At 37.5% G+C, this 23,284-nt stretch overlaps 2 protein-coding genes across 18 annotated transcripts in view; both read right to left on the minus strand.

Moving 5' to 3' along the window:
* Positions 1-23,284, minus strand: part of LOC149568641 (pentatricopeptide repeat-containing protein At1g71210, mitochondrial-like) — a 108,852-nt gene that overhangs the window by 73,420 nt on the left and 12,148 nt on the right. For 8 of the 17 annotated variants that reach the window (XR_016362585.1, XR_016362586.1, XR_016362588.1 and 5 more), the window contains exons 3-4: positions 20,968-21,021; positions 4,003-6,026 (exon numbers count right to left, since the gene is read on the minus strand). Coding sequence is in view for 4 of the 17 variants with exons in the window: in XM_089821514.1 (XP_089677640.1) it covers positions 4,017-5,978 (1,962 nt within the window). In the remaining 13 variants the exon portion in view is untranslated. Of the gene's footprint in view, positions 1-3,807; positions 6,027-20,967; positions 21,022-23,284 lie in introns of those variants that run through there. The other 9 variants (XR_016362592.1, XR_016362593.1, XR_016362591.1 and 6 more) reach the window with 6 other exon arrangements.
* On the minus strand, positions 265-2,986 carry LOC149568642 (uncharacterized). The gene is made up of 6 exons (XM_089817592.1): positions 2,534-2,986; positions 1,668-2,313; positions 1,313-1,545; positions 1,052-1,204; positions 566-966; positions 265-461 (listed from the first exon to the last, which is right to left on the minus strand). The coding sequence occupies exons 2-6, from the start codon at positions 2,042-2,044 to the stop codon at positions 279-281; spliced, it is 1,347 nt and encodes a 448-aa protein (XP_089673718.1). The 5' UTR covers positions 2,045-2,313; positions 2,534-2,986; the 3' UTR covers positions 265-278.

Below are 23,284 nucleotides of genomic sequence, written 5' to 3' on the forward strand. Positions count from 1 at the left end.
ACTTTAAGTTTAGAATCTAGATTCATGAACATTGAATATATTATTTAATTTTTACCTGGTTGTAGTGTTGTCTGAGCATTTATGGCCATCCTGCCAGAGAAAAGTGGCCCCTCCTTATTGTTGAATTGGTCTAGCTCAACAATCGCAGTAGCGCTATTTTCATCGCTACTCAATCTCTGAATCACTGTGTATAAGCCAGTGAGAACCTCCGCATCCGCCTTGAACTCAGGACGGAAACAAAATGCCGGATTCAGATAGTAAGTTGCTGCGTGGATGGGTCAATGGAGCTGATTCTGCCATCTCCTATCGATGATGTCCCAAATAGGGCCATACCTCTCCTGCACTCCTGCATATTGGGCTCTGATGGCCTCCTTGGCCCTATCCATGCCCTCATAAATGTAGCCCATAGAGTGCTTCTCCCCATCAGCAGTTCGTAGCAAAGCTACAAGGGGCTCAGTGACCTACATATAAAGTAAAACAAAAAATTTGAGTCAAAACTTAAATATAAAATAATATTACTTAAAGTAAAAGCAAAATACTAAATGTTAAATTGCAATAAATTTACCTTAAGGATTTCTCTAGCGGGTTTCCAAAAACCATCCTCATCAAATATGCAATCCGCCACATCTAACCCTACAGTGGTCGTAGCATAAGAAGTGCAAATCCACTCCTGCCCAACAAACATGCTCCTCAATCCATCCCTTGATGTCAACAAGGACTGCAAGGTGATGAAATTCGAGGCAAACCTCGTGATACCTGGGCGAGCTAACTCCTTGCCTTTTGTGTACTTCCTCATTGTGCTAAGGACAAATGCATGATTATAAATGAATTTGCATATATTTTTTGCCCTTTCCACACATGACTTGACAAACTCAAGTTTGCCAATTTCCTCCAACATGAGGTCAATGCAGTGTGCCGCACAAGGGGACCAAAATATGGTGGGGTGCCTCTCCATCAAAAGTTTACCTACAACAATTTTAAGTCAATTAGAAACTCAAATTTTAAAATTCAAATAAATTTATTTTCAAAACTTGCAAAGTTAAAAGTTTACCTGCTGCAACATAATTTGCTGCATTATCCGTCACCACCTGGATCACATTTTGTTCTCCCACCTCTGCTATAACTTCCTCAATAGCCTCACATAAATATGTGGCATTTTTCACATGTGCGGAAGCATCAATGGATTTTATGAACATGGTATATCCTACAAGTAACAAAACAGCGAATTATAATATTAAATGGATCATTAACGAATTAGCATTCAACAAATCAAAATTTACAATGTATGTAGGAAAGTAGAATGATCAATCACCTCCACAGGATACAAGAAAATTGAGGAGTGTTTTATTCCTCCTATCGGTCCAACCATCAGTCATGATGGTGCAACTCTTTGCAATCCATTCCTTTCGATTCTCCTCGAGGTCAACCCTCATGTCCTCTACCATCTCATCCAGGAGGTATCCGCTCAACTCAGCCTCAGTTGGGGCTTTAAACCCCGGACCACAAATAGCAACCGCATCTATCATATTCTGCCAATAAGGAGCCCTGTCACAAATAAAAGTTTAGATGTCAAAGACTCAAATTATAAAACAAGTAGATATAATTAAAGTTTTACTTTTACTTTTAATTTTAGCTTTAAAGAAAACAAAGAAAAAAGAATCAATTACCTGGCTGCAATAAATGGAATGTTGCAAAAGTACCAAAATTTGCATATCTCCTTTCTGGCAGCATCGTGAATCTCCTTGTTCAAACCCATGCCCTCAAGCGTGGGTTGGGAACCAGGAGTAGTGCGGACCACAAAGTAACTATCCATTCTGTTTTTCCGCACTCTAGGCTGCAATAGGTTGGTGTGGGACTCCGTCTCAGTATGTGACCGACTAGCACTAGCACTAGCACGAGCAGAAGAACTAGGATAAAAAGGAGGCCTAGAAGAACCCTCTCCAACACAACCTACGGATGCGGAAGCTGATGCAGATGCAGATGTGGATGCGGCTGCGGATGCGGGAACATGGGAGCCAATACCCCTTAACCCTTCAACTTGCATTTTCCTATTTGCTTTTTCTTTTTCAATTTTCTAATGCCATTAAGCAAGTGCGTTTTGCCTCAGGAGTTTGGTGAGTGCAAACTGTAACATCATGTCCAGGTATAGCAGCAATGTGGAATTTCAATCTATAAATACCCCCGGAAGTTATTTTTTCTTTACAAAACATGCATTTTGTTTGATATTTGGTTCTTCCAGGAAACTCTTCATTATATTTCCAACATTCATCTTTTTTACCCATTGGAATTTGCGAAAAATGAGAGCAAAGGCTGCTGCAATAAAAATTTTTATGTAAAATATCAAAGTTTGAAGCTAATAAAAATTAGAAAACAACAAACCCTAGCTTGCAACTTAGTAAAAATAAAGAGCATTCAAGATTTACACTAAAATTCTTGAAAACTATAGAAATTTAACAAAAAACGCATAATACACTAAAAATTTAACAAAAAATGCATAATACACTAACATGCAAGAAAAAAAATAAGCACTTACCTCTTGCAAATGAGTTGAGGAGTGTTGATATTGGCTCCTTAATGCTCCGAAAGCAATTGATGGGCTCCCCAAATGGCCTGCTGATCTCTTTGGTGCTCCTCCTTCTTGCCGGTTGGAAACCTATGGCTTTTCTTTTCTCTTCTTCTCTCTCACTTTTCCTCTCTTCTACTCATGCTTCACAAATAGAAGGCCCTTTAGGGTTATAACAAAGAGAATAGGTCAAAAACAAAGTGAAAAAAACAAGTGATTTTTTTTAAAATTTCAACTTCCCTTTTTACATGCCGCGAGCGATTCACAGCCGATTTTTTAAGGCGATTTTGGCGATTTTTACATGAATCGGTGATTCAGGCGATTCATGGCCCAGAAATCGGCGATACCGATTCACGATTCAAAAAAATCGCCCAGGATGAATCGGGTCGCGGAATCGCCGATTCAGGCGATTTTTGGGCAATTCTTGTTACTATGATATAGATATTGCACCCTTCACATCTATGCACAGGAATTCATGTGTATACATGTATATGTGTGTGTATACATATATAGATATATAGATATATAATTATTTAAAGATTGATCAAAGAATAAGATATTTCAAGCTTAATTTTGATTGTTTATATGATCGGTTAAATTGATTGAATTACTCAGATTATCAATCCAATTCTCAGATGATCGTTCTTATCAATGTGGATTAGATTATTTAATACAAAAAAGAACAAGGAAAGGACCTCCTATTCCCACTCTAGCAACGAGCGATAGACGACCAAAGCTAATCCTACAACCAAGCGACCAGATGACCAAGATTACTTTTCTATAGATTCCAACTTGAATGGCAATTTTAACCTTTTCCTCGCGTCTGCAATTCTCTCTCCTTGATGATACTCTCCCTCCCTTCTTTGAGGGTGACCATCCTCCTACATTCACTTACATGTGAGGTAGTTCACCATAACTGTCTTATCACTCTGATATCAATATATTAAACATTTCTTGCTAGCATAGATCATCTATCTTCATCAACATAATGTTCATTAGTATAGAACCTTATTCATCAATATATTTCAATATTCAAACAAATGCATCAATATTCATGAATACACGTGATAAACATATTTCATCATTAACCATACATTTCCAATTATGCATTTTAAAAAGTTATTTGAAAAAAATGTAACAGAAGAAAACCTAAGTTTTGGATTGTCAGGGACAGCAAATGGTAATATGGAAATCACAGATAGACAGCATAACCTGTTGCCAAAAAAGACTCAACAAAGATAAAATGCATCACAACAAACCTCTTATATAAATGGAATCTAGAACATTACAGTTTATATATTTTGGTTGAAAGTTTTCTGTATAAAGTTTAAATGAATAAATAATGAGAGGAAAGAAATAGCCCATAATTATCTCTGGTGACAGAATAAATGAGTACCAAAATAAGTGATCTTATCAAATGAATATTGTGCATCACTTACACAACTTTTAGATCTCAGTTGGAACCTATTTTTGAGAAATGACCCATGCATCTATAAGGATGCAGATTCTTTTCCACCATTTCTTCCCGAAGTTTCTGCGCATCGTAGACCCTGCCAGCTCTATTTAAATAATATATTAGGCAATCATAAGTTGACGCATTTGGTAGACAACCTTTCTGAGGCATTCTCCTCAGTAGATCCGTAGCAGCTTCCATTTTGCCCTCCTTGCAAAGACCTCGAATTAGCTTATTGTAAATAAAGATATCAGCAGTTGAGCATTCCTCCATCATTTCTTCCAATACTCCCATGGTAGATTCTAGCATATTAGCATCAGACAGACCAGCAATCAATATGCTGAAAGTGGAAACATTAGGAGGGCAACCTTGCTTTCGCATGCTATCAAAGATAAACCAAGCATGATTAACTTCATGTGACTTAAAGAAACTGCCAACAAGCACATTGTAAATGAAAGTGCTGCAGTGGTGCCCTTCCTGCTTCATATCCCAGAAGCATTTCAGTGCCTTATTCAAATTTCCTTGGTTGCACAATGCATTAATAACTTTCTCATAGCACCCAAAGCTGGGTTTCATTCCCTTCTGAATCATTTCATTAAAGTACATAACTGCCAGATCCGCTTTCTCTATAATGCAAAGGCCACTGACCATAACATTGTAAAGCTTTGACGAAATTTTAGTTTCTGCCAACAGTGCCCTAAACAAGTTCACGGCATTAACCACATATTTACTTTTCAAGTAACCATGTAACAAACTGATATAGGTTTTGGAATTAGGCCTGCAGTTGTTTTCACACATTTTTTCAATAATTTTGATGGCAATATCAGGCCTGCGGAACCTACAAATGACTCTTATAAATGTATTGTACAAATTGATATTTGAAGAGGAATCAGAAACATGCACATGTAATAGTTCAAGAACATCATCTTCATGACCTGTTTCACAGAGAACGCAAATTACACTTCTCAAAATGGAGCGACCAGGTAAGTGACCATAGCCTTTCATTTCAAGAAGCAATTTGGAAGCCATGTCTCCTTTTTTGGCAACACAAAAGCCATCTATTAATGCAAAATAAGATCTTTTCTTGACAAAGACATTTAACTTTAGCGACATGCAAAGAATTGCATATCCATCATCAATTCTGCCAGCTTGGCTAAAGGCAGAAATGATTTCACTACAAGTACAATAGTCAGGGACACATTGCCTTTCAACTCCTGCAACAAAAAGTTTATAAACTTCATCGAGTTTCCCAGCCATGCAGAGAGCACTGAGAAGAATAGCCAGTGTACCTGTATGTGGAAAAAAACCAGCTTCTATCCCATCTTCTAGAACTCTGTAGGCCTCATCCACTTTTCCCAAACTACAAAGAGCATTTATCAATTTACTGTATGTAATAATATCAGGAATAAATTCTATTTGTGATCTTTTACTGTAAAGATCAATTGCAACATTAATAAGTTTCTCTTTGCAGAGTAAACAAACTACAACATTCATAGTCCTTGAGTCAAGGCGGATATTATTATCTTTCATATTATTCAACAAGCAACTGACTACTCTGGGCCTATTATTTTTCAAAAGGCCAATTATCAATGCACCATAGCATTGAGAATTGGGATGAAAACCTTCCGAGAGGCCTTTTACAAAGTAATGTAGTGCATCATCTACTCTATTCTCTCCTAGAAGACATCCAATCCATGTGTGTTGTACTTTATACATTGGAATCAGCCCTACTTTTCTGCATTCCTCAATTAGCATCCTTGCTTCATTAATTTTTCCTGCTTTGCTCAGCACAGTAACAAGTGAAACAACACCGGCCTCATTTGCTGAGAACCCATTCTGCTTCAGCTCATTGAGAACATGAAGCGTTGCAAACATTTGATGAAGTCTATTAGTCAATTGGTATAAAAATTTTGGTCCTCTAGCACCCACCTGCATTTTGGCATCAAATCTTTGAAATGACATCAACTCATCAGATTTCCCTGGATTAGCCGTGCCCACATTCCTTCACACCTACAGAGTAATTTGACATAGTATCAAAGTTTTGACAAAATTGACAGACTAGTATTTCATGCCGCTAATCAACCTTTAAAAAGTGTTAATGTACAAATCCTAACCCTTTACTTATAACACGAATGAGATAAAGTAGGGTCTAGAAGTGACAAACATTTTATGCTTTTAACTGCCAATTTTGAAACGACTACCCTGCTTGAAAATAGAAAACTTGACTAAGAAGAAATCCAAGGCAAATAAATGACTAGGTAGATAACTAGGACTGACTCTAATGTAATTGGAACTTGCTCTATCTAAATCATGTTGTGGATTTTCAAAGAATTATCCATATTTACATCAGTTAATATGCACAATAAATTAACAATGATAAACAACTTACGAAAGCAATAAAACCTTAGGCCTTATGTATTGGGTCTTAAAAAAAGGGCCTATACATCAAGATCTCGCCTCCACCTCAGCAACAACTCTTTCAATCCAAAAACAAATTAGGGATGAGAGACTCGGATACCATTGATTTTTGATGCAAGAATCAGCATGAAATAGGTGATGCAAAAGGTGAAGTAATTCAATATGCCGAGTCAACAGAAGTTATTAACTGAATTGCTGCTGTCAAAGTTGATGACTTGACATAGAAGCCAGGTCAAGCAAAGATGCCACAACCAACTGAAGAGTTTGATCAACAAAACAACACAAACTTGTGCAAGCAAGATGATGAATAACAATTTGTTATTTGTGTTATTGTGTTGCATGCCCCCATCCAGGTTGATAAATGGCATAGTAAAGGTTTGTTATTTATGTATGTTTCTGTGTCAAACTATCACTCCCATGTCAAATTCCTGCAAGTGTGGGAAATGGTAACACTGATCCAGGGAATTCTGATGAGTTGAAGTCAGACTCCAGCATACTATCAGATCTCTGACACTATTGATCTCCTTCTCTTCAGTCTTGTTTCTGGCGCTGTCAAGCTGAAGCTTCTTTGTAAGGTCACTACCACCTCCTTCAGAATTGCCGCCTTTGGAGTTTTTGGGAGTAAAGTATCTACTATATTTGGTCCAGCACATCCACAACCAGATAAAAAACTATGAAACAACAAATCGCCTACAGGAAAATATAACCACCAATATGGGAAAAAAAGAACCAGACTATTGAAAACAAACAAGGAAGAAGGCAAAGGAAACAAATGAAGCCAAATGAAATTGCAGAAATGATGGAAGATTACAAAAAGGCAACTAGTATGTGCAACCTTGGTGCTGCGCTGCCTAATCCCTTTGAGAAATATGCAAAGACTCTCTACAATTTTATACAAGCTCAAAAACTCTACACAAACCTCAGATTTTCCAACCTTTTGAATGGACCTTCAAAATACCAAAGCTTCACTATATAAGCACATGCCACTTGCACTGTCCAGTAGTACGGAAAGTAGTCACTGAAATTAATGTATGACCAAGGAATAATTTAACCAGCAACCCGTTTGACACAGAAAAATCCCCTGTTGTGTTGAAAACACACAATTTTTTTGTTTAATTGCTTAGTTTGCTGCTTAGCAGTCTAGTAGTTTGTTTAGATTAGTCTTGGCTTAGCAACAATCATTTAAGGTCTTGAGGGTCGATGAGGTTTAAAATTTAGGCATGAAGAATCAAAAGGTGAGAGGTTGAGCATTTGGACATTGAAAGAATGAGAAGCATAAAGAAGCTCTAAGATGATGGATGAAAATCATGTGATAGAGTCCTGGGTATGGCAAATCAAAAATCCTTACACCTTGCCAATCTCTGACCTCTTGTTTCATGAGATTCCTAATCATCGGGGGATTGCAAAGCCAAATTTTCACACATGCATAATCGATGATCTGATTTCAATGTGAATTCACAGAAAATGGTTAATTTCTGATCTGATTGAGAAAGGCTGTCCCGATCATGTTGTGAATTCTGATCCATCTTGAAGGCCAGAACCAAAACAAGTGCATGAAATCTAATATAAACAAGGCAATTGTGCTGACATTCGATCTGGGTGTTGAGGTAAACAAGCGAAACAATTGTGAAATCTGGTTGTTGTTAGCTGAAATCACAAACAATTAGCAAAATTTGTCAAACCAACATGGAAATTCCATGAGTCATCAGAAATCTGACCTGGCTTGGAATAAATTTCAAAGGACATCATGAAATCTGACCAGCGTGAGATGAAATTCTTAAGAAAATTTTGGGGCCAAAGGAAAAATCTGGGCAGATAAACAGGGTGATATCCAAGCTAAGTGTTGATGAAAAGCCAAGGGAAAGCCTCAAAATCAAGATGGAAACTTGAACTTTCATGTGGAAATCCGATGTACTTAGCAAAATTTTGAAAGTAATTTCAATGTGAAAAATCCAAGACATGTTCGAATTCCAACTTACTTGGAATAAAATTCCAAGCATGGTCAGAATTCCAACCTTGCTTGGAATAAATTCCCAATCTCATGGCGGATGACAAAAAAACTAAGACATGGAAAATTTGGGCATTGTTATGAGTTGTTTTAAGCAAGCTTACAAACACATTTGACCTCCATCATCATTTTTAGGCAAACATCAAGCTTTCAGCATGGTGCAAGGCAATCAAGGATTTGGAATCATGAAATACAATTTACATGTGGCGATCTGGTCCATGACATGCTAAGAGTTCAACTTGAAATGGAGATCTAATTTTCATTTGTGGTGCAGGGCACCGAATGAAAATTTTGCGTTTTATAAGTTCTTTGTGATGTAATAAGGGGTTTGGATCATTTGGATCATCCATAAGGTCATTGGGTCCATAATGTAAGGCTAAGAGCCCAAATGTGTTTTATAAACCTTGGGTTTCATTCGACCAATAGGGCCATGATAGGAAGGTAGAATAGGATATCATATGTGGTTTTGAGATTATTTGTCCAATAATGGCCTTAGAAATGGCCTTGACATGAATCTTGATTATGTTTGGATCTTGGAGGCAAAATTGCAAAAGTTGCTAAAATGTTGTCAAGCAACTTATTATGTAATGCAACTTGATTTCCAATGGTCATACCTATTCAAAAGTTGGTTTGGGTCATTGGTCTGAGTCTATTTAAACATATTGTAACCATTCCCAAGTCAGTGGATGGAGATTGTATGAATTTCAAATTTGATCAATAAAGGAATACTGTTTTTCCTGTCTAATTTCATTGTTTTCTAAAGTTGTACCACTCAGTGCAGATTGGCACGTGTGATTAGGTGACATGGTTGGATAGTCCTCTGAATTACCTTACAATGCACTTGGCCTGATTCAAATTAGTGATTGTTGAAGGAAGTTAGAAGCAATTTTGTGTCAGCTGGTCTGAAACCCTCCTAGAAATCAGGGTTTTGTGTTAATGGAGGTCTAACTTGCAATTTCACCAGTGGATTTCCACGGCCACTTGGGAAATGCAAGTTAGGACAATGAACTTTAAGACTCCAAAAGCTTGGGACAGGAAATTGGTGCCTCCTATTTTCAGTATCAAGCCCTAGGTCAAATATCTCTACGTATTTGACCCTAAAATGTGGAGTTTGTGTAAGCAGTCAGGCACAACCTGCAAAGTGACCAGATAAATGGTGGATTCGGTGTATTTGGAGACTGATAGAACTTCCCAAAGGTTTGGCTTGACTCTATGAACCCATCTCATAGGTTTGGCTTTGTAAACCAAGCCTAATTAGGCTTATTAGGTATGTGTACATTGCAGGGGTTAGGGGATGTTGGAGTACAGTTAGAACCTGAAACTTTAGATTCATATAGAAGACCCAAAAGGGTATCCTACACACTACTTTGTTTGCCTGGTCAGTAGGATATTTTGAAAGTTGTGCTCAAATTTGCTTTTGGGTCAACCTAATTGCTTCTATGTCAGCCTACTAGGTCATTATGGGATAATTGGGTTGTGGGTGTCTTGGAACCCAATGAGTGTTTGAATTCCTATACAATTAGCCTAATAAAGGTGTTCCAACCATTAGATTGAGTCTGTGAGAAGCTTGGAGTGAATTTCCACAATTTGGCCTAGTTTAGAGAACTTGTCCGTAAAGCCTAGATTGGTGCCAACTTTGACTTGAACCGTAGGATTTTGTAGGGTTGATTTGAGCAATCCAAACAATTGGAAGGGTAGAGTATCCCTTGGAGAAGGTGTGTGTGAAGTTTGAAAGGAAGAAGACTAGGTGAAGGCTTGTAAGCAAGGAAGCCCATAAAGCACTCTTTTGGTTGTGCTCTCTACTACAATTAGCCTAAAAAAGGTGTTCCAGTCATTAGATTGAGTCTGTAAGAAGCTTGGAGTGTATTTCCACAATTTGGCATAGTTTAGGGAACTTGTCCCTAAAGCCTAGATTGGTGTCAACTTTGATTTGAACCCTAGGATTTTGTAGGGTTGATTTGAGCAATCCAAACAATTGGAAGGGTAGAGTATCCCTTGGAGGTGTGCGTGAAGTTTGAAAGGAAGAAGACTACGAGAAGGCTTGTAAGCAAAGAGGCCCATAAAGCACTCTTTTGGTTGTGCTCTCTACATTAGTTTGCAAAAGGAAATCAAGGAGAATGAACAGAACCTAGATTTTCTGTGCCGAATTCTAGAACTTAGGCAATCTTTTGAAGTGAACCATTATGGAAAATTCCAATAGAGGTCAAAATAAAACCTTCCTTGGAACAAAATTCCAAATGGTGTCAGATTTCCGACCTCCCTTGGAATTTATTTCCAAGCAATCTCCACCTCACCCAACGGCATGTTGGAGTCTAAACCACCCAAGGTGAATTCAATCTAATTTGAAAATATGCAATATAATTTTAAGATTCAAGGGAGAATCTGAATGCTTGACATAAGAAATCCACGAGATAAAAACCAAATTTGATTTTGTTCAAAATGAATTCAAAAGAATTGAAAAAAGGGAACATTTGATTTGTATATGTGAAATTTGAGTTGCGCAAAATGAAAGATGAGTTGTTTTTTTAATGAAAACAAGACTTGCAAAAGTTGGAAACAAAATTCCAAAGGAGATCAGAATTTCGACCTCCCTTGGAACAAAATTTTGAAGGGGGTCAGATTTCCAACGTCCCTTGGAATTAATTTCCAAGCACCCAAAATTTTGCGCAACAGAAAACGGTTTTTGAACACTAGAACCAGAATTGACTTCTCTAAAAGCAAATTTTGAATGGTGCATTGGAAAATCTGGGCAATTTGAGGGAAATCCACCATGCAATTGAGGGAGAATTAGATCAGTAAAAGTGAGAAATGAAAATGAAGGTCAACTTGTTCCAGATGAAAACCAAACAATTGAAAGAAAATTGGATTTGCAAATTGAAAACAATCTTGACTAGGCAAAGTAAGCTTGATGTGTTTTTAGATTGGCAAAGACTCGCAATACTTTGGAAAAAAATTCCAAAGGAGATCAAAATTCTGACTTCTTTTTAAAATTCCAAAGGAAGTTGAATTTCTGACCTCCCTTGGAGTTTATTCTAAACCCCATGTGATATGTGATCCTAAGGAAGAAGCCGGTTCTAAACCATGTGAATTTGTAAATCAAGGTGGCCAAGGGGAAAAGTAAGTTGCAAATTAAATGAAATTAGAGCACAATTGGCCTTAGTAGAGAGTAAATAAGTTACAATTTGAATGAACTTCCTAATCAGGTCGGCCTATGTAATAAGAGATGACTATTTCGTGCAAAAGCCTATAATATAAAGAAGAAATGCAAGGCTTCATTTCAAATCAAATGCATTTCTGTAATGACCCTTCTCCTAGCTTGAGTATTTGATGCTTAAGACCTGTAACAATTGTTAGTATATGGCAAAGGTAACATAAACATATATGAGTATTAAACAATTATTAGCAATTAACAAGATAAATAATTATTAAATCATCTAAGTACTAATTCACATACTAAACTCACCTAATCCTTAGTAAGTATGCTCTACTCAGATTTATGTAACCATATGATGAGAATAACTCTCAATTAAGCAAACATCGTGTTAAGAGTGTCTTCTAAGGCCTCTGGGATCTCTAAGAATGAGCCAACCCATTTACAACACATACTTGGCAAAGATCCCACCTAAACAAGCCTGTTGTCTCTAACATATGCATATGATTAACCACTATAATATATATTGTCTCTAAAAGATTCTCTACAAATCTCTCTCTGGATTCCAATTTGGAGTCCTAACATTCAATCAAGAATGCCCTCTAATTTATGAGTTCTCTTAAGAGAAACTCGAAATTCTAATGAATGCCTTCTACCAAGTTCTTACTTGGTCTCTGTGAGAAGTAAAATTCTCATCTCAAGCATGATTATCAATCCTTGATTGATAATTTTACCTACCAAATGATTCATATTTATTTCCGATATCAAAATATCAAATGAACATATCTCTAGTTCCTTGTAGTTCTACATTGTATAATCCTTCACAGAATATATATTATTTTAGTTTTCACCATTCATTCAAAATATATATTAGTTTATTTCTTTCGAGCAAATAGGAAGCTTTTCCCTCTTCCTTCTAAGATCTATCTTATGAGGATCTCACAAAATCACAAGTGGCAGAGTTGAAACATTCCCTGGGACTCATTGCAAAGGCTAGACACAACAAGAAGTGGGCAATTATTCGGAACCTCAGAGTTTTTATTCGGGATGGCCAAATGACAGTCTCGACAATAGTTGTACAAGCAAGAACCTCTTAGTGGTTCCTTGCTCATCAATTGTTGGAACAAAAATGACACTTTATGGTCCTTATCGGGTCTATTTCAAGACATTGTGGGCTCTGTCGATATTTTGATTGATATTGAGACTCATTAGAGTCCTGTTCATCCTCTTCCTAGGTTTTTTGGGTACCAGTGGCTTTCTATCTACAGGGATGAGGTCTGAACTTCAAGTGGGGTTAGGGGTTTAGGTGGTATCGCATGTCTGATTAGGGATTGTCTCTTTGGCACTACTTTTGTGGCTCACTGTAACACATTAGCTAGATTCTTGTGGATTCATACTGATCATACAACACAACATCATGGAGATATTTGCATTACTATCTGTAACTTTCCTCCGACCTCCTTGTCCTATGCAGTACACAGTACAAAGGGTGGTGACCCTATGTTGACTTACACAAGTGCATCTCTAGGTTGTCTACCATGGGGTACATCATCATTTTAGGGATTTTAATGCACAGACTAGAGATCTGCAGACCCCCCTCCATGATCACAAGTCTCACTCTATTTGTATTTATGAGGCTAATCTGACCAGCTTGGGTCTTCACCGCTTATCCGAGGACAATCAAGGGCCCCTTACAAGCTATGGACGCCACCTTCTCCAGTTTTGCGAGTCTTCTAACTTGGTGATTTTAAATGGGCTCCCCTCCTTCCCTGAGTCTAGGTTCTTCACTTCCTAGCCCCACTGTGGTGACGCAAGTGTTGTGGACTATCCTCTCTCTTGTCCTCTTTATTCCCTCCATTAGTTGCTTCACTATCTCCTACCTCCCCTTAGCTGACCATGCCATCCTTAGCCTCTCCCTCAAGGTCTCCCTACCCCCTCGCTCCCTCTCTCTCCTCTTCCCATGGTGAAACTCATCTACACCTCCTTTCATTTCTCTGAGAGCGACCGTGACCTCTTCTCTGTCCATATCAAGCAACTCCTTCCCTGGAATTCCTTCACCAAGATCGTTGATGCTTCCTCTATGTTTGGTTTACTGGTTGTTGCACTTTGGGAGTGTGCCCCCCTCTCCATCTCCCACCACACCACCTCCTTTCCCCTATCCCCAAGTGTAAGATCACTTGTCCTATGAACCAATGGTTTAGCGATGATTGCAAGTCTTTCCACCGTTTGGTCTAGTCAACTTTCACCACTTGCTCGTCCTTTGCCTAGCTAAGAGTCTCTTATTGTCGTTTTGTTCGTAAGCGATCGCACTTGTCATCCTAGTGTCGATCCCTTTGTGTCTCGATCCTACATTCCCCAAGCTCTTTTGGCACACCCTATTCCCTCACCATCCTCCTTCCACTTTGTACCACTACTCCCTGGTCTCCCACGCCTCCACCCTTAATGACATTCCTAGCCAACAATCTATCCACCTCACTCCCCTCACCCCATTGCCATCTCTTCACTTTCTCCAGCATCTGTGAAGCAATTAGATCCATTAGTTACAACAGGGCAATGGACGAGGAAGGCTTCCAAGCAGAGCTCTTCAAACTTGGTATCACAGTTTTGGGTTCCTTCCTCTATGTGCTTTTCAACAGAGTAGTTTGTACTGGTTTTCTTGATTCTTGGTCAAAGCACATCATTTATCCAATTCATAAGGCCAAGTTTCTCTCTGACCCCAAAAACTACAGGACCATTATGGTTGTGAACACTTTTGCCAAACTTTACGCGCTTGTGTTAAACATTATTCTATCTAGAGAGCTTGACAGTCAGCTTCATTGTGCGAGGGGCTAGCTTGGCTTTTGCACCAATTTTCAAACCATGGATCATATTCTAACATTGAATGCTATCATTGAGGAGGCTTAGCACATCTCGGCGAAAGTCTACTACTATTTTGTGGACTTTTGCAAAGCGTTTGAGTCTATTCCTCAAGTGGCGCTTTTTCAGAGGCTTAGGGACATTGGGGTTTCTAAGACTTATAGCGGCTATTACGCGACTTTATGAGATTGTGGTGGGCAAATTTAGGACTCTACCGAGGTTTCGTTCTAATCAAGAGTACCATTGGGGTGAAGCAGGGTTCCCCTCTCTCTCCCACCTTGTTCACCATTTACATTAATGAGCTTGATGCTTTCCTTCGTGATCAATCACTCCCTAACGACAATTGCTACTTGTACTAGGTCCTAATCTCCATTCTTCTTTTTTTCGATGAAGTGGTTCTTCTGGCCTCCTCCCCGAAGAGTCTTCTTGATGGTTTGCCTTCTTTTTGTGACTTGAGGCAGCTAATTGTGAATCTGGGCAAGACTTGAGTGATGGCCTTCAATTGCTTGAAGACGTCCCATCTCCACTTCTATTTACAAGCCCTTGAGATCGAGACTGCATCTTCCTACACTTACCTCGAGGTTACGTTCTCTAGACCTCACTTTAGTTTGAGACCTGCCATGCAGCCCATGGTCAATAAAGGGTTGGATTCCCTAGCCATGTTAGAGATGCAATGCTTCAGACACCACTTTCAAGGCACAGCATCCAAGTTGTCCCTCTTGGACTCCTTAAACCAACCATGCTCTACGAGTCTTTGGTTTGGGGACCCTCTCTCTTGGATTCTGATTCGACTTCGATTGAGAGAGTCTAGACTCTTCTCCTTCAATGCATCATCAGATGTCATCGATCTACTCACAGTGTCATTTTGGTTGAGTTCGAGGTCCATCCTTTCAGGCTGAAGACCATATTCGATCTGGACTAGATTCTTGCACCGTCTTTGAGGGTTAGTTGATTCAGCTGATAGGTGGCACACATACTCTTACCTTGCCTACTATTCCTCTAAGGTTATTTAAGGATCTAGCCCTGATGGTAGGACTCGTTGCTAGTACACCCAAGCTTCTGCTTTGTTGGGCTCAATCAGGATTGGCATTAACTGACTCCCCGCCTTTCAATTCTTGTTGGATGCTCCCATTCACCTCCTTCCCTCTCAACAAGGTTGAATAGTCATGTCAGACTTGACATCTACATACAATACATTAACATGACTTGAAGTAACCCTTCAAGGGGTCTCCGCTCACGGATGATGTTTTATGTTGAGCACTACTTGGACATTCAAGACAGAGTCATTGTGCGCCCTTACTACCTAACTCGACACTATAGTCATGCCCTTTGCATCTCCTTAGGTTCCTTGAGTGGTTTTCATCGGCTCTACATTCAAATGGACCATCAAATTGACAAAGCAAACCAGATTTGTTGCCTTTATGCTTTAACGGAGGTTGAGATGGAGACTCACTTCATCTTCTGTTGTCCCATTTACTGCGAGATCAAAGGGCGATTTCACTGCATGTTCAAGGAATACAGATTTCTTTCCTTTTTCTTCAAATACAGCGACCAAGGGTATCTCACACTTTACTTCGAGGAGGCCATGCAGCTTTGTGATCACAACTTGCAAGTTCAGTCCCCCTCAAACCAAATTTCGGATCAGTTTCATTTCCTTTTTCCCACTTGTATCCCCTATCAGGAGCACAACACGGCCTCTCCCTCCTACTTCCATTCACACTAAGTCTATCAAACCTTGCAGCGGATACACTTGGCAGCAACACCCCACCACCACCACCACCACCACCTCTAGTAATATCACGAGACAGTCTAGGGCGAGAATGTATCCTTCAGTGTTGGACTACTTCTTACTGCCCAGGAAGGACCTTTAGTCTTCTCCTCTTCAGTTCTTTTGGTTTCATTCTTGTTCTTTTCCTAGACACCATTTGGTGCTCCTCTTGTTGGCAATCGCCTTGGTTGTATGCTTTCAGTCCGTTAAGCCCTTTTGTGTTTTCTTGTTGGACATAAATAAATGTATCTTATCTTTACTTTCTCTACTTTGATGGCTCTACAGCCCAACTCTCTTAGGTATAATTGTTTTTCAATCCTTCCATATTTTATTTGTCATCTATGTCCTAAAAAGTCACAATCCTTCATAATCACAATCCTTTCAAAAAGTCACATGTCATTATTTAAAACCCTTTCAAAGAGTCAACACTTTATAATTACAACCTTTTCGAAGAATCACAACCATTCATAGTTACAACCCTTTGAAAGAGTCACATCATTTCAGCCTAAAAGTACATTCCTCTACTCATTCTTTTCTTCTTCCATTTATCCTTCTTTTACTCCAATCTTCTCCTCTTTCTTCCTCTTTCAAATGAACTCTCCTACCTTTTATATCTTAATATGAAGGAGTCACATCTCTTTATTACATATCTCTTGACTTTTCATTAGATTTAGTTAATTTATGTTATTCTATATTATATTATTTGTTTCCTTATTTATTTTATGTTTATTATCATTTATTATTAAATCCTATTTAGAAAGGTAACATAGATTCTAACAAATTCTCTTATAGCTAATTTTATTTTATTGTTCATTCATTGTAATCTTATTTAATTATTTTTAATCTATTTTAAATAGATTATACATGTTATTTATTTTTTGATCGGTAATTTTGATATGTTCTATTTAATTGGGAAATTGTATTACATATAATTCCAATTTTGTTGGGCAGAATTAGACTTTGACCCACCTACACAGATCCACAATCTACATGAAATTCTTCTCCATCTTAGTCTCGCTAGCATCAACAAAGCATGGCATGAGCCCCTACAAACTTCATACACTATATACCCTTAACCATAATCCCCAACTCTGCTCAGCTTATCTAACATACACAAGATTTTATATTTTATTATTTATATTATAATTTTATTATTATTTCTTATTTTTATATTCCAATATTAATTTTTAATATATGATTTTATTATCATTACTTATTTTTAAAATATCATATTATCTAAGTATTATTAATTAAATCTTTAAATGGGGATATGACATATTCAATCCATGTCCTAGAGGACTTATCAAACAAGTAGAGCAGATCTAAGGGAGAGCAAAAATAAAAAATGCAAACACATAAGACAAATTGCAACGAGATGCAATTCGTGTTCAAGCAGATCAGGATAATTTCCAACAATAAGGGCAATAAAAACTTCACTTCAAAGTAGGATAAGGTACAAGGCAGGCCTGATTGTGTACGGAAAGCAAAAATGGAGATTAAAATTATAACATTCGTAACCACCCAATCAAGTTAGTCTTGTTGGAGATGGAAGAGTTCAAGGCAAAAATCAAGAAATATCTCAATCACAAGTTGATAAGTGTAAACACTTGCAGACCTTAGACTTAGGAAATTAGAATTCAAACCACAACTAAAATTAATTAATGTCAATGCATGGATTCACACAATGCAACTTCAATGTCAGTTTAAGATCATGTGATGCTTCATCATAAGAATATCTTAATTTTGGTCATATTTGCCATTTTACCAACTTAACACAAGTGTTTTCTTGTTTTGAAAGGAAATAAAGATGAAGAGATCAGGTGAAAGAGGAGTTGTTGCAATATCAAGAGGAAACATGGAGAAAGAAGTGACATCACAACTTCAAGATTTCAAGCAAGGTCAAAGCAAAGGAAGAGTTGAAATTGCAAAGTTCAAGTTACAACTACAAAGCTGATTCAATATCAACATGAAAGATGATTACAAATTCAAGAACCAACATGAAATTTCAAGACCAAGGACAATTTCAAATGGCATGCCAAGCAAAAGAAGAGATTTGAAGTTGGAAAACAAAATGAAAGTGCAAGTGCAATGGTAATGACAATGTTCTTCAAGCTTGAAGGAGAAATTATGGCAACAAGAAGGCAAACATCAAGGAGTCATCATTGATATGATGATCACTATTGTATATCCACATTTGTTGGAAACCTTACCCAAGGATGATGATTGAATTGCAAATATACACATCTCAGGGAACAAGGAAAGTCAAGATACAAATCAAGTGCAAAGTGATGAAGAAAGATCAAGACAAAGACATCAAGATAAGAACCAAGACAAGTACAAGTTTAAGAGCATCCTAGCGTGAATATTTTCAAGGCAAGGAGGCTAAGGAAGTGGAGTTGAAACAAAGATTGCAAGATAAGCATGTTGAGCCGGCACACTCATCTTCAACAAATTAGAGAATTCTCACACCACATATACATGAGCATTCAATTGAGTTGTTCCAAGTGTACATGTGGACAGCATTTAATGCTTTACCACAATGAGTTTTCTCATCGGTCCATCCTTAAAAGGATATGTACTCAAAAGCAATGTAAATTTTTCATTGGCCCACAGATTGTTGCCCTATTGTCATTGGTTGGCATTTAATGCTTGTAGGTGGTAGTTATAGTAGGGTTTTGTTGGAATAACTTTGGCAGTTGATCTTGGATCAATTGAAGTCGTCCATCATACTTGAGGCCTCTATATAAAGCTTGCTCCAATCATTTGTACGGGGGTTGGTGAAATTGTTGCTAAAATGCTGCTAAAGTTGTGGATTCATTGTTGAATATGTGATGAATTATTTCTATTATTTTAGAGTGTTGCATGGTTTCCTATTTTCTCACTTAGAATAGGATTTTCTTATGTTAAGTAGTTGTTGTTTAAGTAGTTGAGTAGATATATGGAAGATATTATTGTTGTCGAATCATGGTAAAACTTAAGTTCTTAACTTTTGGTACTTGTGATTGCAAGTAACAATGTAAGGTTGGTCTAAACTCATTGCAAGGACTCAACTTTGATTGGAAATGTTCATTTGGATTGTGCCAAATTTGGATATTTTAATGAATGTTAGCAATTTTAAAATCATCCACGCACCCTTAGAAAATTGTATCTTCTCTTGCATAATTGTTTAAGTTGGTGAAGCAAGGATTGGTTTAATTTCACTTCATTATCAATAGTCTCTTGTATTAGTAGAGTTAAAAATATAATTAGTTTAGCTTCCTAAACCCTATCCTTTTTACACTTTATTTTATTAGAAGTGATTGAAGAGTTCAAATTGCCAAATCATTTGCATTTAGAAAGCTGATGTCCCATTGAATGAATAGTACAAGTCCCCACGTGGTTACCAGAAAATCACATCATATTCACTGAGTTATATCCAACGAAAAGTTGCTAGTTCACATTGCAAACCTTGGGGTTGCCTTGTTTGATAACATAATCGCCATATTACTTAGCATATAAGGTTTCCTTATTCAAGAGATGATAGGATACTTTGAATCTTGTTCTGCGTGTTGGAGTGGTCACAAAACTCACATCAACACGGCCATTCCTTAACAAATTTGAAGAGAGCATCTTTTGACCTTTCACAACTAATACACCATAGGAAGATGTGATATCCCTGCATTTTTAATCATTTTTTGCATTTTTAATAAACTTTGGAAAAAAAAAGGCAAACCTTGTCTTTTGTGCATAATCTACATTGTTTAGTTAGGAACAAACCATAATAGGGTTTATGATTACTTGAGTGATTGGTGTACTTAGACAATCACCATGTCATCAATCCTCCATGTAGCCAACACAATTATGATGCAATTTGTGAGTGACCTGTATGATTACTTATGAATGGCACCATATCATACTAAATATATGAGGCAAAGGTGACATGATGGGTGGCTGAGTCCACCCATCATCATGTAACCACCTTTCTTGCTAACTTGCATTTCAATAAATTGCATCTGTCCACAACTTTGAGACACATTACCATGTAGTTTATCTCATATCCCTCACTTTGGCATCATTCATACTCACACTCGCATATCTGAATCCATATATCGTAATACATGCATTCATAGCAGCATCTATATGTCATGGTTCTGATTGCATAGCTATTCCATTATCAATATATATTGCATTGGACAGTCATAGTTACTATCAGCATTCCAGAATAAAAAGTGATTACCACAATTGTATCATGCTCATTTATGGCATGATAAAATTATTGACTAAACCCAATCAAGCAGCTAAGTGAAGTAAATTATTATTTGCAAGGATTGTATTACAAGTAACAAATGATTATGATGTTAACAATTCATAATCGAAAAGGCACCATCAAAGATTCAAAATAAATATTATGAAAGGACATGTCTCATCCTTATACCGATTCATTGGCAAATGCAAAATATATAAACGTGATCAGTTTATTCTCTCACAGACCATCGAAGAATTCTTATAACATATTTCATTCCTTATTGGAACTACTCTTATGAGCTGCAGCTGCATAGACTACTCGCAGGTTGCAAGTATATATTGCCTCTTCAGAGATGACACCATTTGCAGGAATTATATCATAATATCAGACAGCATTATATATTAATAAATAATAATCAAAGACAAGAATCATACAGTGGAGGCCAGAACCTTTTTGGTCACTGTATATTGTTGAAAATTACATCAGATACAAGACCCTCAACATTACAAGAATTGAGTCTCTTACCAAGAGATTGCAAAGCTCAACGCTACGATCAATTTAGGAAATTGCAAGGAATACCTGCACACACAGCCAACATCATAGCATAGTGATATTGAGATATCCAATACACAATAGGACTAGTTACAGTGTAACTAAATAATTATATTGTTTGTAATACAAGTGCATAGATAAATCAGATTGTAAACTTATCTTCCACTACTTGCTTATAAACTCATATACAGTTGTTATTAGAGAAACATTATTAGAATTCATAATTATCTTCTATTACTTGATAAATATCTAATTAAGATAGTAAGTGAAAGATTGTGGAAATATAATCCTGAAGTGTCACAAAATAGAGAAAAGGGGGACATTACGGAAAATTTAATTGCATCATTTGATAGTCCAACAAAATGATCAACCACTTAACATCTGGCTTTGGCTAGTAGTAGTAGAGTGCACAAACACAGAAAAAGTTACATAAATCAACCATCTGTGGCTCTTCAGCACAAAGAAGCTTGTGCTCAACAGAGATGCAAATGGCACACAATCAAACAACACAAGACAAAAGCTGTCCAACACAACATAACACATGCCTAGTTCAGAAAACACACAACAAACTGCAACAGAAAAAAGCACACAAAAAATTAAACCTGCACAAAAGACTAAAAAGTTATCTTTAAATGCAAGATTTCACAGACCCAAGGATTCCCCTACATCAAATACCCTTGATATGAAGATTCTAAGCATGATGCTCATGTTGGCATAACTGATTTACAAGTTGCTCATGAAGAAAGGGAAGCTATTTATTATATTGTTCATCAGTTATACTGTTTGTCATGAATGTCAAAAGTTTGACATATTATTTCATGTTGTTCGCATATTTTTAGCAAGTCTACTGTTTGGAGCACTGAGGAACCGAGGAGAAAATAAGTAAGGCACCTTATCAGGTAACAGCTGGAATGATCAATGGAAGCAGTTTTATGTGATCAATTATCTTATCAGATTATTGGAACATAAGGCTTATCGGTGAAGTTATCTTTTATTGGTGAAGCGGGAAAGTCAAGGCAAGTTTTAGGTCAAGAAACAGAGATTGTTCAAGAAGTCTCTACATGAATGGAAAGATGTCTTTGTGATCATCGGATCTAGGTTTAAGGTATGTGAAATAGAATAAAGGAAAATATAAAAGAGGAGGGAGAGGGAGAGAGAGGGAGAGAGAGAGAGAGAGAGAAGAACAGTGGCTGAAAGTGAAACAGAGCTATCAGAGCATAGAAGGAAAAAGCTGTTTGCAAGCAAAGGAGAACGGTGAATGGTATCTTGTTGTATTAAACAGCTTTATTGGATCTAATATAGCAAGTCAGTGCGAATCACAGATCATTTTTATCTCTGGTACCTTTTTATCACTGTAACAGCCTAAATCCCTTACAAGGGCGACCTTAATTGGTCTGTTGTAAAACCTCTAACAAGGTGGCATTCTTAGATTAGAGTGTTGAAATACTTTTAACAAGGCTATTCCTAGCAAATTAAAGATCCTAATAGATCCACAGGTAAATCCTACAACAAGGTACACTTAACAGTGTTTTGTAACCTTTAACCGGGCAAGTTTCTAACAAAGCATATTCCAAAAGAGTACAATATTTATGAGCACTGATCTCACACCGTGGTTTTCACACAAAGCAGGTTTCCACGAGATAAATACTTATGTTACTGTTGTGTGGATGATTTTACTGATTGTTGTGATTTAAAACATATCTAACCGATAACAGCACTATACGTATAACTGAATCTTATCGGTAGACAGTTTGAAAGTTGTTGTTTTGGTGATTATTAAATCACCACTCCCCCCTCTTAGTAATCAATACTATACCTACAACTCACAATATGGACAACATTGAGTACTGATTTCAATCTCAAGCATGTCAGCCCCTACAAATATCAAGCATGTTAGCTTCTCCTTCACAAAGCTGCACTTCTTCAAGTTTATCCACTAGGCCTCTCATTAGTTGCACCAACACGTGCTACAAGTGCACAAGAACATTGCCTCTCGTCATGTTAAACACACAAATGTCATTAAAATTAACATCCATAATGTTAGTTTCTCCTTCATAAAGCTGCACTTATTCAAGTTTCTGTGCAAGTCCTCTACTTAGATGCACCAATTCATGTTGCAAGTGCACAAGATGCTCCTATCGTCTTGTTGAATGCCAACATGTCATCAACATTAAAAAACTAAGAAGTTGGATTCGTCCCCTGCTGCCCGGATTTGGGTCCGGGTCCGGATTTGCGTCTAGGTTCACTGCGGGTCCGGGCAGCGTCCTTGTTTTGGACTATGAGTTCACTT

Source organism: Cupressus sempervirens, chromosome 3 (assembly GCF_028749045.1).
Source record: "Cupressus sempervirens isolate cs-2001-9-10 chromosome 3, ASM2874904v1, whole genome shotgun sequence".
In the NCBI taxonomy this organism is placed as follows: Eukaryota; Viridiplantae; Streptophyta; class Pinopsida; order Cupressales; family Cupressaceae; genus Cupressus; species Cupressus sempervirens.